Genomic DNA, 12615 nt, shown 5'->3' on the forward strand with positions numbered 1-12615 from the left:
CCACATCTGTGACCGTAGCAACTTGCAGCAATGCTGGATCCTTAGCCCACTGAGCCAGGCCAGGCATGGAACCACATTCTCAAGGCCTTAACCTGCTGAGCCACAACAGAAGCTCCAAGAAAGGCATTTCTAAAAACTCCTTTTATTATAAAAGTGCTATGTGCATACACAAGGTAACAAAGAAAACCTAAAATGAGCCAAAACGTGGGATCCCTCCTCCTGCCCCAGCTGTGCTCCCCAGAGTCTCAGGTCTCCACTATTCCAAGCTTCTTGGGAATGGCTCTATCCACTTTTTTCTGAGCATATACCCAAACCCTGAGATTTGGACCTTATGGCAAATAGGACGATCTGCAACGTGCTGGGGATTTTTCACCTCAAAATATAGTTAGAGACCTTAGCAAATATAGACCCCCTTTCTCCCTTCCCCCTCCCACTATTTGGAAGGACCATCATTTATTTGAGTCCCCAGTTGGCGAGCATTTTTTCCCCAGTGATTTCCTCATACAGATAATGCTGCAATGCACCTTCTGGTACACACAGAGAAAAGGAATTTTGTTGAAAATCTGCATTTCTAAGAAAGCTCCTCCTTCATTCTTTTAGCTCGGGGCAGGAAGCAGCCTGTGGTATGAAGCAATCACGAGGCCAACCTCCCGGACCTGAGGACCCGACCGATCACCTTGTGATTCCCCAGCTGCAGGGCAGCTGGAGGCCAGCGGTCAGGAGCGCGCCCGCCCGGCTCACTCCCGAGTCGGGGAGAGGCCAGCGCCGCCCCTCCACCCATCCCCCGGCTTAGCAGCTGGAAGTGGGGACAGATGCCCCAGCCGAGTGTGGCGCGTGCCCGGAGTCCCCTCGTGCAAGATGCTCCAGCCACAGCCCAGGAGAAAACATCAGCACTGCACCATTTAGGTAAGTGCACTGGCTCTGAACCGTTTGGGGCTGAGGCTGTTAGACTCACCTGGACCCAGCAGTTGTTCAGCGGGTGGTGTGTTTAAAGTTAAGACACTGAGGAGTTCCCCTGGTGGCACAGTGGAACAGAATCTGACTAGGAACCATGAGGTTGCGGGTTCGATCCCTGGCCTCTCTCAGTGGTTAAGGATCTGGCATTGTCATGCGCTGTGGTGTCGGTTGCAGATGCAGCTGGGATCTGGCGTTGCTGTGGCTGTGGTGTAGGCTGGCAGCTGCAGCTCCTGTTGGACCCCTAGCCTGGGAACCTCCATATGCCTCGAGTGCAGCCCTAAAAAGCAAAAATAAAATAAAATAAATAAAAGTAATAAAGTTAAGAGACTGAAATGCAAACGTGACCAGGAGCAGTCAATGCTGAACGTCCTCTCTGAAAGGCGGCCTGCTGAGTGGGGAAGCTAAGCTTTTCTTTTAGTTTAGCCTTTTTATAAAAAAAGAAAGAAGCCTGTGGTTTGTGTTTAATCCTCTGGACAGCCTCTGTCAGCGAGGCCTTTCTTCTCTGCCGTGTGGGACTTTCTATGGGCGGCTCTTGCCAGAAATGGGAATTTCCTGGCAAGAAAGAGAGGCAATTTGAGTCACCCGGACACAGACAGATACGGTTCATCTCAGCAGAGCTTTTCAGGTGTCATTGCAGACGTGCGAGAAACCGGATAGAAGGCTATAGAACGTGCTCTTTAAAGACCTAGTCTCTGGTTCATGGCTTTAGTGACGCTCTCACCCTCCGATCTCCAGCCAGAGAAGTTCAGGCAGGTTTTGTTGACCTGGGAAAAGCAACACAGAGCTACATGGTCAATGTCGCCGTCCAGGCGGTGGGGGCTTCCTTTCCAGCCTGGACAGGAAGGGTCGGGGCTCAGAGTGGAAGGACTTGATTTGTTTCTCCTCTTTTTTAAAAAAAGTGCTTATGGTGCCTGTTACTTGAGAAGCACATGAAGGTTGATTTGCATTCTCTCCCCGAAGAGTATATTCTAGAACTGTTCCTCCTTGCTCTTAACTCCCTTTGTGAGATTTGGCCAGTCCCCAGCTATTCGGAGACCAGCATCTGCTCATTGTAAAGGGATCAATAACATTCTTGCTCATCTGGAGAGTTCCCGCTATGGCTTGGTAGGTTATGAACCTGACCAGTATCCATGAGGATGCGGGTTCTATCCCTGGCCTCCCTCAGTGGGTTAAGGATCCAGCACTGCCATGAGCAGTGGTGTAGGTTGCAGACGTGGCTTGGATCCTGTGTTGCTGTGGCTGTGGTGTAGGACAGCAGCTGCAGCTCCAATGTGACCACTAGCCTGGAAGCTTCCATATGACATGGGTATGATCCTAAAAAAAGAAGTTCTTGCTCATCCAACAAGTCGGATGTTTCCATTGTGGCATTTGGGCTTCAGAAGAGAGGACGCATGGGAAGCATTGCATTTGTGGAAGCTGAGGTGGGGATTTAAGTCAGAAAGCAGGTGATGCAGAGGAGATGCCGGGCGAGCTGGTTAGAAGCAGAGGTTGGATCTGTTTCGGTTTGGTTTGGTTTTTAAGCAAAACGTTAATATCAAGGAAAAGTAAGGAAAGAGGAAAAGAGCTAATGAAGATGTGGTGCTGGGGTTGGGGACGGACTGACCTAGGAGACGCTGGCCAGCCGGGCCCAGGGCTTGGCACACAGTCTGTGCCGATTCCCAGGACTTTAATGAGCGGGGCCAAGGGGAAAGCAGTGTATGAGTTTCACGGAGCTACGAAAAGAAATTCCGTCAGAGACCAGGTGAACTGGGTCCTAATTGAGAAGGAGCCCAGTTCTCTGGGCATTCATCCGGGGAGGCTTTCTGCTTGCCGCCCCCCTTCCCAACCCTACCCCAGGGGTGTCCCCTTTCCCACCACCTGTCTGGTCTCCCTGAACCGCTTTTACGCCCTGAACTAGTTCAGTCCCATAGAGAAGCTTTTGGTAAGCATTCACCAGCTTGTAAGACTTTCTTTTGCAAGAAAAGAAAGAATTGAGCCCTCTGACATTGTCAGGTGCCTCACGGGTTGAGTTTGAATGACTGTGACCTTCAGCTGCCTGAAGGCCTGTAATGCCATCCCTGTTGATTGTCGATTCAAACTCAGGGAACTTTTCAGTCGACAAGACGGGAGTAGAGGGTCCTCCCTTCCTGCCTTTGGCGTCTGTAAGCTAAGACCTGTTCCTCCAAGTAAGCTTAAGCTGCTGCGAGTCAGTCTCGATTCTGGCTCCCCTAAACCGATCAATTCCCTAGGGAGGCAGAATAACAGGGCACCTGGTTTAAGGGTCAGGAAGCCTGGGTTGAGCTTCCCTTCCACCAGTGCTCACCCCACTTGTCCTGTGGCAGATGTTTCCTTATTCCCCATAAGTAGAAAAGGAGCTGAATCAAGAGGCACAAAGATCTCAATAACCTGAAAGGAGGGGCTGAAACTGATGGGATAATGTTGAAAACAACTGGATAGTTGCTGGGAAAGAGCTAATGTTGCTATTCCTTTAGAAAAGTTTGAGTTACCCCTGAATGTGAAACGAGAGTGAGCTGTGGCCCCCAGTCCAGCTCACAATTGCTGGCAGCATCCGAGATGCTCAGCCTCCAGGATAAGGTTGGAGTCCTGCTGTGCTCTCTTCTGTCTGGCGGGGGCGTCGCCCACCTCCAGCCTCACAGCTGCCTCCAGTACTCCCTCCAGCTGGGAAATCGGAGGAGTTGTTCTTAAAATCCAAAGTTGACTGTGTTTCTCTCCTGCTTACAAGCCTTCAGTAGCTCCCTGCTGCTCTCAGAAGAGTCTCACACAATCTCCTCCAGGATCTGGCCCCTCTGGGCCTCTCAAGCCTGTCTTTTATCCTCCACTCACCTATGACCCTGACTCTGGTGCTTCCAAACCACAGGCAGCCCCTAGAACTGGGTCGTCTCTCCCTCCCCTCCTGAGTGCATTCCCAGCGTGCTCATGCACGCACGCACGCACCCACACACACACATGCATTCCTCTGCACCTGTCAGCTTCCCCATCCTCTGTACTTTCAGGGCCCCTGGCTTGGCCCTCTCACAGCACTTCCCAGACCACACTGCAATTGCTTGAGGGGCTCCAAGACAGTGAGCCCCTCAAGACAGAGACTGTGCTTTTTCTAGGCATTCTCAGCATCTGCTATCTTCCTGGAAGGCCCCCAGTAAATATTTGTAGAACCGATGGAAGGCTTGGGAACAACTGGCAAGCCCAGGTGAATTCAGAGAAGACTAATAAGGCTGTTGAGGGCAGTAGAAATGAGGTTGAATGACAACCGAAGAAGCTGAGACAGGTTAGCCTGAAAAGAGCATCAGGAGAGGCACCACAGCTCCCCTTCATGCCAAGGGCTGCCGTGGGGTGGTGGGGTGTGCTTTATGCCAGCCACTCCAGAGGGCAGGGCTGGACTCTGGTGGGAGGGAGGCAGATACGGTACAGTATAAGAAGCAGCTTGGGAGTTTCCATCATGGCTCAGCAGAAGCGAACCTGACTGGTATCCATGAGGATTCGGGTTTGATCCCTGGCCTCGCTCAGTGGGTTAAGGATCCGGTGTTGCCGTGAGTTGTGGTGTGGGTTACAGATGCGGCTTGGTCCTAGAATTGCTGTGGCTGTGGCATAAGCTGGCAGCTGTAGCTCTGATTAGACCCCTAGTCCGGGAACCTCCATATGCCGCGGGTTCGGCCCTGAAAAGACAAAAAAAGAAAGAAGCAGCCTTGGAGAACACTCTATGGACATGCTATGTTTGGGTATGTCTGGCAGAAGAAGGATGCCTTGCAGACAAAGGATGGCTTCCTCGTGACCTAAGGAGCCCCTGGCACTGACTCAGGAATGTGGTTAGAAGGATTCTTTTTGTTCTATTAATACATTAATATATTTTACCTTTTCTATGACATTTATCAGTATATACAATTATTGCATTTTTTTCATTTTTAAAAGTTTTATTGAAGTATAGTTGATTTACAAGGCTGTAATTTCAGTTGTACAACAATGTGGTTCCGTTATACATATGCACACACACTCTTTCTCTTTCAGACTCTCTTCCCACATAGTAGATCACAGAATATTGGGTGGTGTTCTCTGTGCTATGCAGCAGGTGTCCGTTGGCCAATCATTTCCTATAACTCAGTGTTCATGTGCCAGTCCCAAAGCCCCAGTCCATCCCTCCCCCAACCTGTCCCCTTTGGTAATGGTTAGCAGGATTCTTGTGTTGGGGTGAGGCATTCACCTCAATAATATTGAAGGTCCTGCAGACCATAGATTCTAAGATCTGTGCGCTCTGGAAGTTCTGAAAGCCTGTGATTCTCTCATCCAGGCCAGAACACCACGCCGTTTAGAAAACTGAACAGACATGCTAATTCCTGACTTCTCTTCCTTAGCAGCTTGGCATATTTTGTCTATTCCAAACCCACCCATGATGCCTGTCCACTTTGTTCTTCCATGGGGGAAGGAAATGGGAGAAGTTATGTAACCTGCCCTAGTTTTTGCAGGATAAAAAGAGGCATAACCGGAATAGGAAACAGAACTCCCAAGTCCAAAGTGTGAAAGCAGATGGCTTTTCCAGGTCCCTGATGACTTCAGGAGCCAAGACAGCCATGAAGTCTCATGCTTCTTACCATTTTGCCTTCATTCCATGCCTGAAGTTTAAGAATATATCCATGGCAGCGTGGCTGTGGGGCTGGGCTCTGGAACTCTGCCTGAATGATCTCAGACAAAGCACTTAATCTTTCTGTGACTAACTCAGCTTCTTCATCTATAAAAGGGGTATAATGCTAGAATCAACCTTACAGGGTGGCAAGGATAAAATGAGAATACAGAACACGGATCTAGTAAGTACGTAATAGACATTACCTAGTGTCATTAGTACTGGTTGGGGACAGGGCATGGCAATAAACACAGCTGATTTCTTATTCCCGTGCCGAAGGCAGAGGGCAGTGGTTTTCAGCCGTTCTCTGCACAGCCTCAGAAGTTCCTCGGAGCTTCCACTGAAAGTCTGGGCTGGGTGTGTGTGAAGGACCAGAATTGACAACCGCTGGCAGAGAGGAGCCTAAGGGGGATGTGAGCACCCGGCTGGCACTCCCTCTGCTGCTGTCTGTGGTCCTGAAACAATTTGTTAATTCTCTAAAAAGATGAGAGTGCAGTGGGGTTTGCACCCACAGCACCATGTCCTTGCTCCCTCTCCAAGAATCCCCTGCCTTTGGAGAGTCTTCCCAAGAAAGGGAGTTTGGATACATTGTTGATAATCTTTGAATCATTAGTTTCTTTTTCTCTGAGGGCGGGTAATTCACACCCTCTGGGATAGGGTCCTGGGGATCTTGAAGGGTTACATGCCATCCTGTGTGTAAAACTCATCCCTAGTCTATGCCAGCCTGAGAGGGATACAGTCAGGAAAGGCAACAGGGTGGCAACAAAATTAGCTTTGACTCTAAGCTCCCTCTGAGTAGAAGCACTGACATTCCAAGCCCCCTGGAGGCACAGCCCAGCTTTCACCTGACTGGGTCCTTGGAGCCTCATAGGGTTTTTAGCAACAATTGAAGTTATCCTGAGGCAGAGATCAGAGCCCCACTGTTTTCGGAGGGCCTGCAGCAACCATCACTGCCTCTGCCATGACGGATGCTGCACCTGCTTCCTTGTCCCCACGGAGAATGGGACCAGCTCTCTCCCACCAAGGTCACAGCTCTTCTGCTAGAAGCCTCAGAGAGGGCTCTCTTGCTGTTTCAAATTAGAATCTTCTCTGCCAAAGACTTGGGATCGATTCCCAGTGGAGTCTGGGCCAAGGAACAGTTAAGACACCCCCCAGAATCTGGCTCCAAAGCCTTCTTCTTTGTTTCTTATAAGCCTGGAGAACGCAATCCATCACTGTCCCAGGAAAAAGCCCAGCCTGCACCAGGGCCCTCCCCAGGGAAGAGACGGGGGCCACGCTGCCTCTGTTCTCTTCCTTGGTGTCAGAGTTTAGTGTGGCATCCTGCAGCTCAGCCACGTTCCAATCCCAACACCCTCATTAAATAACTCTCCTGGTGGCTCCCAAGGTGGGCAGAGCTCCGGAAGGGACTCTGCCAACTGCGCTCCCTGGGGGACCCTCAGTCCACAGATATGAAAATTCTTCAGCACCAGGGGAGCTTTCCAAACCTCACAGAACGTTATTACAAAGAAAGAAAGAATTATCCTTTTCATAGGTTTACAAAGCAGAAAAGACTCTTACTGTTGATTTGGCCCATTCTGGCTCCAAGCAAGGGTAAATGCAAGCAATAAGTGATTAAACTTAGAGAGAGAGAAAAAAAAAAAAAGGAGGGAAAAACACCTCCCAGAGACTGAAATGCTAAAATATCCCCTTATACTTTGGATGGTTCCCCCTGCAATGGCCACACCAGTTCCTTCGTGGTTCAGTGTGAGCCCTTTGCCTGTGGCTCTGCCTTCCAGGGGATCAGAGGTAAGCTGGAAGCCTGTCCTGGCTGCCTCCCATCACACACAGTGTGATCCTCTCTGCCTGGGTTCTTATCCACTCACCACACACACTCTTACACACACTCACTCACAACTCTCTCACACACTCGCTCTCACACGCACACACACACACACTCTCACACAACCCTACACATGTATTTAGCTCTAAACTGTTCTAGCATTTGTTTATTCATTTCACATTTTATGTCCATGCAATTCCCATTGTGGTGCAGAAATGAACCCGACTAGTATCCATGAGGATGTGGGTTTGATCCCTGGTCCCTTCAGTGGGTGAAGGATCCGGCATTGCCCATGAGCTGGTGTAGGTTGCAGGTGGCTCGGACCCCACGTTGCTGTGGCAGGGGTGTAGGCCGGCAGCTGCAGCTCCAATTGAACTTCTATCCTGGAAACTTCCATATGCCTTCGGTGCAGCCCTAAAAAGCAAAGAAAAAAAATTTTATCCTGGCATTTTTTTTCATATCCTTTAAAAATTGTCAAAGAGAACTGGAAAATGAATAATGCAAAATGCGGCAGAGGCTTCTTAAGGACCCCAGCCCATCTCAGGCATTCCCTCCCCTTTGTCTGGCCCACCTTCCTTGTCTCTGGGATATGAGGCCCCAGGCTCAGCCTGCTCGCTCCTTTGCACACATATGCTGTACTCCCTCCAGCCGCACTCTGGATCGGGGAGGGAGGCACAGTTCAGTTTTGGAGGAGGAGGGTGATGAAGGCGCAGAGGTGCCATCTGAGGGGTTCCTGGGTCCACCATAGGTGACAAAGCCCCAGGTGCCACCAGACTCCTGGTTCCAGTCAGGCCAGCGTCTTTGCCACTAGACCGTAATCACCTGCGTCTGACTTGGCTCCTGAACGTGAGCGGGGAGCCCTGGGTGTGCAGCACCATAAACGTACTTTCCCCAAGAGATGCTTATGCAGCAAGCCAGACATTCTCACTGCTCTGCCTTTTAATTAGCTCAGGGAGCTGCGACCTCACAGTGGGGGCCAGCTGTGCTTTTCGGGAAGTGATCTGGTCCGTGCCCGCCTTCTGTCTCCTCCCTCCGGGTGAGGAAATGAGAGCGCTGGCTCATGGCTTGTCTTGGAAGCATGTGCACTGACCTTACCCGTGGAGCCACGGGCACTCTGGAGACTTTCTGAGCCAGGACTCAGAGGCCCCCGGGGACCGGAGTGGCGACACTCAGATCTCAGGTCTTGCAGCCGGTTGTCCTTGAGCAAGGAGAGAGAGGATGGCCTTTGGCCTAAAAGTGATGGTTTTTACTCCGTCCCCTACACAAAAGCTCCTGCAGAAGCAGCGCCTCTGGGGGCTCCAAGGAGGGATTTTATGACCCGAGGGAAACCTATTTGTCTCCCATGTGGCCTGTTCTAGAGGCTGCCAGGTACCTTAACCCCGTGAAGATACCTTAACCCCCAAGAACCCTCCTGGCCCTCCTTCCTTGGAGCCACCCTCTCTCTATGTCCCCACAGGAGCCCTGGAGTTGCTACAATCAGATCTCACCGCTGCTGATTTTTCAGTGTGAACTTTTCTCTCCTGCTCAGTCGCCCCTTGTTTGTTTGTGCATCCTGTCTCCGGGCGTCCAGAGGGCACGTTTGGCTCTGTTTTAACTCCTCCACGTCACCAAGCCTCAGCACTTCCTCTCCTTCCCCCAGAGGAGGGTGATGGGGTTTTCCCTGGCTTCTCCTCTGCCTGTGGGGCCAGCACCTTGGCGATGTGCGATGTGCCATGTGCTCGCGGGGGCTGTGTAGGTTTCTGCACGGTGCTTTTCAGCTGAAATCCACCAGGGTGCAATTTTCTTTCATCACTTGTCTCGTGCTTTGGCATGGGGTCCACTCCTGGTTTCCTCCCATCTGCACATCTGCTTTTTTTCGCATCCCTCCTGCCTCACTCACCTTTGGGCAGGGCTGCCGTCCTCGGCGCTTGGCTTCTCCGGGGATCATCCTCTCTGCAAGCAGGGTTGTTCATTCATCACTGCCCAGGATTGACTCTGATGTTCCAGCCTTGCAGGTAGCCACCTGCTGGCCCCCTAGTCCTGCTCATCATGTTGACTGTCACTGAGTGTGACCTCAGCCAAGCCCGAAGGGGACCAGCCCCACAAGGTCCCTGTCCCTACACTCAGGCAGAGCACAAAAAACCGGGCTTGGAGCTCCTCGGCGAATGCTGTTTTCCGCATCCAGAAAGATGTACTTTGCATTGTACTCTAATTTCAGGAAAGCCACCTAATGTAAACATGGTATTGGATGTTTTATTTATTTTTTGAAAGTAGCAGAATAAATGAAACGTCATGTGGATTTTTTAGATTTTAATTTTTATGAGACTGACATGCTACCTACTGTGCTAACGAGGCACCTAAATTTTAATTTTTAAAGGGCTAATACGTTTACATGGTTCAAAACTCAAAAAGTATAAACTCTCATACAGCAAAAATTCTTTCTCCCCACCTCAGCCTCCTCCACGCCGCGTGGGTAGGCACCATGTGGGTCTTTCTTAGCTCTGATATAGCTCTGGGTATTCTTGTACCAGATTCAAGATGGGTTGACTGCTTCAAAAACAATGACATGCCAGCTCATTAGATAGAAAAGGGGGCCTTCTCACTCATCACGCAATGGCCATTCAGGATTGAGGTACCTGCTCCTCCCCCAGCCCTCTGGCTATAAATTCTGTCCTAAGGTCTTTCTCTTTCAACGTAGCCTTTGTTGTACTAGGAATTTTTATCTCAACCATCTTTGTCTACGTGTCTTTGTTTCAACTCTCAAAGCTTAGGCAGATTCCTTTACTTGGGAGCTTAGTGAATTGGCCCCAGTTAATCAGATAAGCACTAGAAAAATTCTGTGGAAACCTCCAACAGATAGACTTAGAAGGATCCAGCACGATCCGTTTATCACAACAAGATTACAGCTGATACCATCCCAATGGAGGAGACCCTGTGATTATCTAAGCAACATGAAGAGGGTTCTGAGGAGGAGAGAGGAGCCAGGAGTGAAGGGCGGGCAGGCAGCTGAGCTCGGCCCCAGGATGGTGCACCCTGAAGCCTGGACTCTCTCCTGCAGAGCTCAGAGGCCCAGGCAACAGAGGTACCCACAGAAAGAACACGCGCCTGGGCAGGTGGATCTTTGGAGAGTTCTGGCAGCTTACCTCCTGGGCAGTGTCACCTCTGCATCTGGCTGGAAAGGCATCTGGCAGCCTGGCCATTATCAGCACTGTCTCTGAAACTGCCCAGGACAGTCACCCTTCCAACACACACACACACACACACACACACACACAAACACCCACACTCACTCATACTTCGGGCCGCCTAATCTGTCCCAAATTTTCACTTCTTAAACTGCTTTCAGTCTGCTGACTCAAGTGGTTCTGGATTGGTCGGGAGGGGTCAGCAGTGCTATATGAAGGCTCAGCTGTGAAGCAAGGACTTCCCCTGAATAAACCTTCTCTGGGTTTGCCCTGCTGCCCACATCTCTCTGGGCACTGGCACTGCAGTGCAGGATGCTCACTGGTGACCGTGGAAATGGCCCCAGGTGCCACAGGACTCGGACTCGCAAGAATGGGGACGTTTGCTGTCCCAGTAGGAAGTACTCACCCTCCCCATAAGCATGTGAAACGGGCATTCTCATACTGTGTATTTGATTTATGCAGTGATACCATGTTCGATATTTAATTAACAAGAAAATGTCACTCCCAAGCCACACCCAGTGTCCCGTGGGATAGTGCACTTTGCACCAGGGACAAATGGAGGGAGAGCAAGTTTTTGCCTTGGGTAAATCACCTGGTCTTTAATCAGGCACTGGGAGAAAACCCCTATAACCCCTTTCCCTAGGAATCGCTGTCGGGATGTCCATTCTAGCTCACACCTGCCTGGAAGGTTCTCCAGCCTGTGAGCAGGAACAGACATCCTGGGGCTGCTTAGCTTATGGGTGACTTCCTGCCTGCAGATCTCACACCTGTGCCACAGCCAGGAGGGGACAGGGCCTGGGGCTTGGGTCATGAGGCTGAGACTGTAGAGTCAGGACTGGGTCTATGGATAAGGGGGGGTCAGTGGGGCCTGAGAGCAGCTGAGTGGGAGGTGCCCGCAGGACGTTTGCACAAAGGGCTGGCATCACAGGAAATGGGGGGTGGGGTTGAAGTGGGGTGAAGACGTAACTGCTGGGCATGGGGTTTTTGGGTGGAGCACGGGGGCTGTGGCCAGCAGGGGACAGGTGCCTATCTGAAGGCTGGGCATTGGCCTTCATGGCCCGGTTGGTGTTCTCGGCCCGCCCTCAGGCTGCCAGAGGTGGGTGATGAACGCGAGAGGAATGTGGACTTGGCCTGGAGCTTTCCAGACCCACACACGAACCGTGGGTCAGCGATCAGGATGGTGGGGGGTGTGGTCGAAGGTACACGGTCCCTGCTGGGTGGGGCCGTGGTAGGTGGCAGAGGGGGGTGGAGTCTGCGGTGTGCCTGAGCTGGGAGCCTGCACCTGCCAGCTGACCACGAGCGTCACTTCCCAGCTCCCCCAGCAATGACATCAGAGTCCAGCTTGAAGTCGCCGTGGCGGAAGCACTGATGCCAAGGGGATGGGTGGAGTCTGTATCAGGACTTTCTTGTCCGGAGAGCCGATTGTTAAACCCTTACCAGCACACCGCTCAGGGGTGGGGGAGTGAAGGGTACCATCAGCAAGTGAGAAGGGATGAGGCTGAAATGAGGGACCTCGAGTGCTGAGGAGTCTGGACTTTATCCTGAGAGCTGTGACGAGCCATGGCACAGCAGTATAATGACAGGATGTGGCTTGGGAGGGTGGTCTGTGAAGCCTGTTTGCCTAGGTTCCCAATGCTTGTTCTACCTCTTCCTAGCTGTGTGACCTTGGCCAGGTTCCCCAACCTCTCTGTGCCTTCGTGTCCTCATCTGCGAAACGGAAGACATGATGCCTGTTTTGTAGGTTATTGTGAGATCTAGACGAGTTGTACATGGAGAGCACTTAGAGCAGAGGCCAGCGTGCAGTAAGCATTCAGTAAGTGTTAGTTTTATAGAAGTGTTTCTACCATTCGTCAATGCCTTTTGGAATGAACACTGCAGCCAGGAGACTAGATTCTGGGTGGTGGTGGGGAGACAAGAGGTGGGAAGAGGACCAGATGGTGGAGCCTGAACCAGGCTGGAGAGAAGGAAGTGTGTCTGCGGATCTCGAGGTGCGGTGGAGAGGCTGGCTGGGCAGGTGGCGCTGGGGGCCGAGAGTGCACAGCTGCGGGCAGAGGTGAGCAGGC

General features: G+C 51.4%; 1 protein-coding gene across 5 annotated transcripts in view; it reads left to right on the top strand.

Annotated features, from left to right (window-relative positions):
• The window catches only part of BCAR3 (BCAR3 adaptor protein, NSP family member), a 246554-nt gene that overhangs the window by 47609 nt on the left and 186330 nt on the right, over positions 1 to 12615 (top strand). For all 5 annotated transcript variants that reach the window (XR_014844765.1, XM_085023986.1, XM_085023987.1 and 2 more), the window contains exon 2: positions 601 to 906. Coding sequence is in view for 4 of the 5 variants with exons in the window: in XM_085023986.1 (XP_084880112.1) it covers positions 813 to 906 (94 nt within the window). In the remaining variant the exon portion in view is untranslated. The remainder of the gene's footprint in view (positions 1 to 600; positions 907 to 12615) is intronic.

The sequence above is a fragment of the Sus scrofa genome, chromosome 4 (assembly GCF_054392235.1).
Source record: "Sus scrofa isolate SSC_HxYL_T2T_F1_AM1 chromosome 4, Sscrofa_HxYL_maternal_Yorkshire_Landrace_v2.0, whole genome shotgun sequence".
Taxonomy (NCBI): Eukaryota; Metazoa; Chordata; class Mammalia; order Artiodactyla; family Suidae; genus Sus; species Sus scrofa.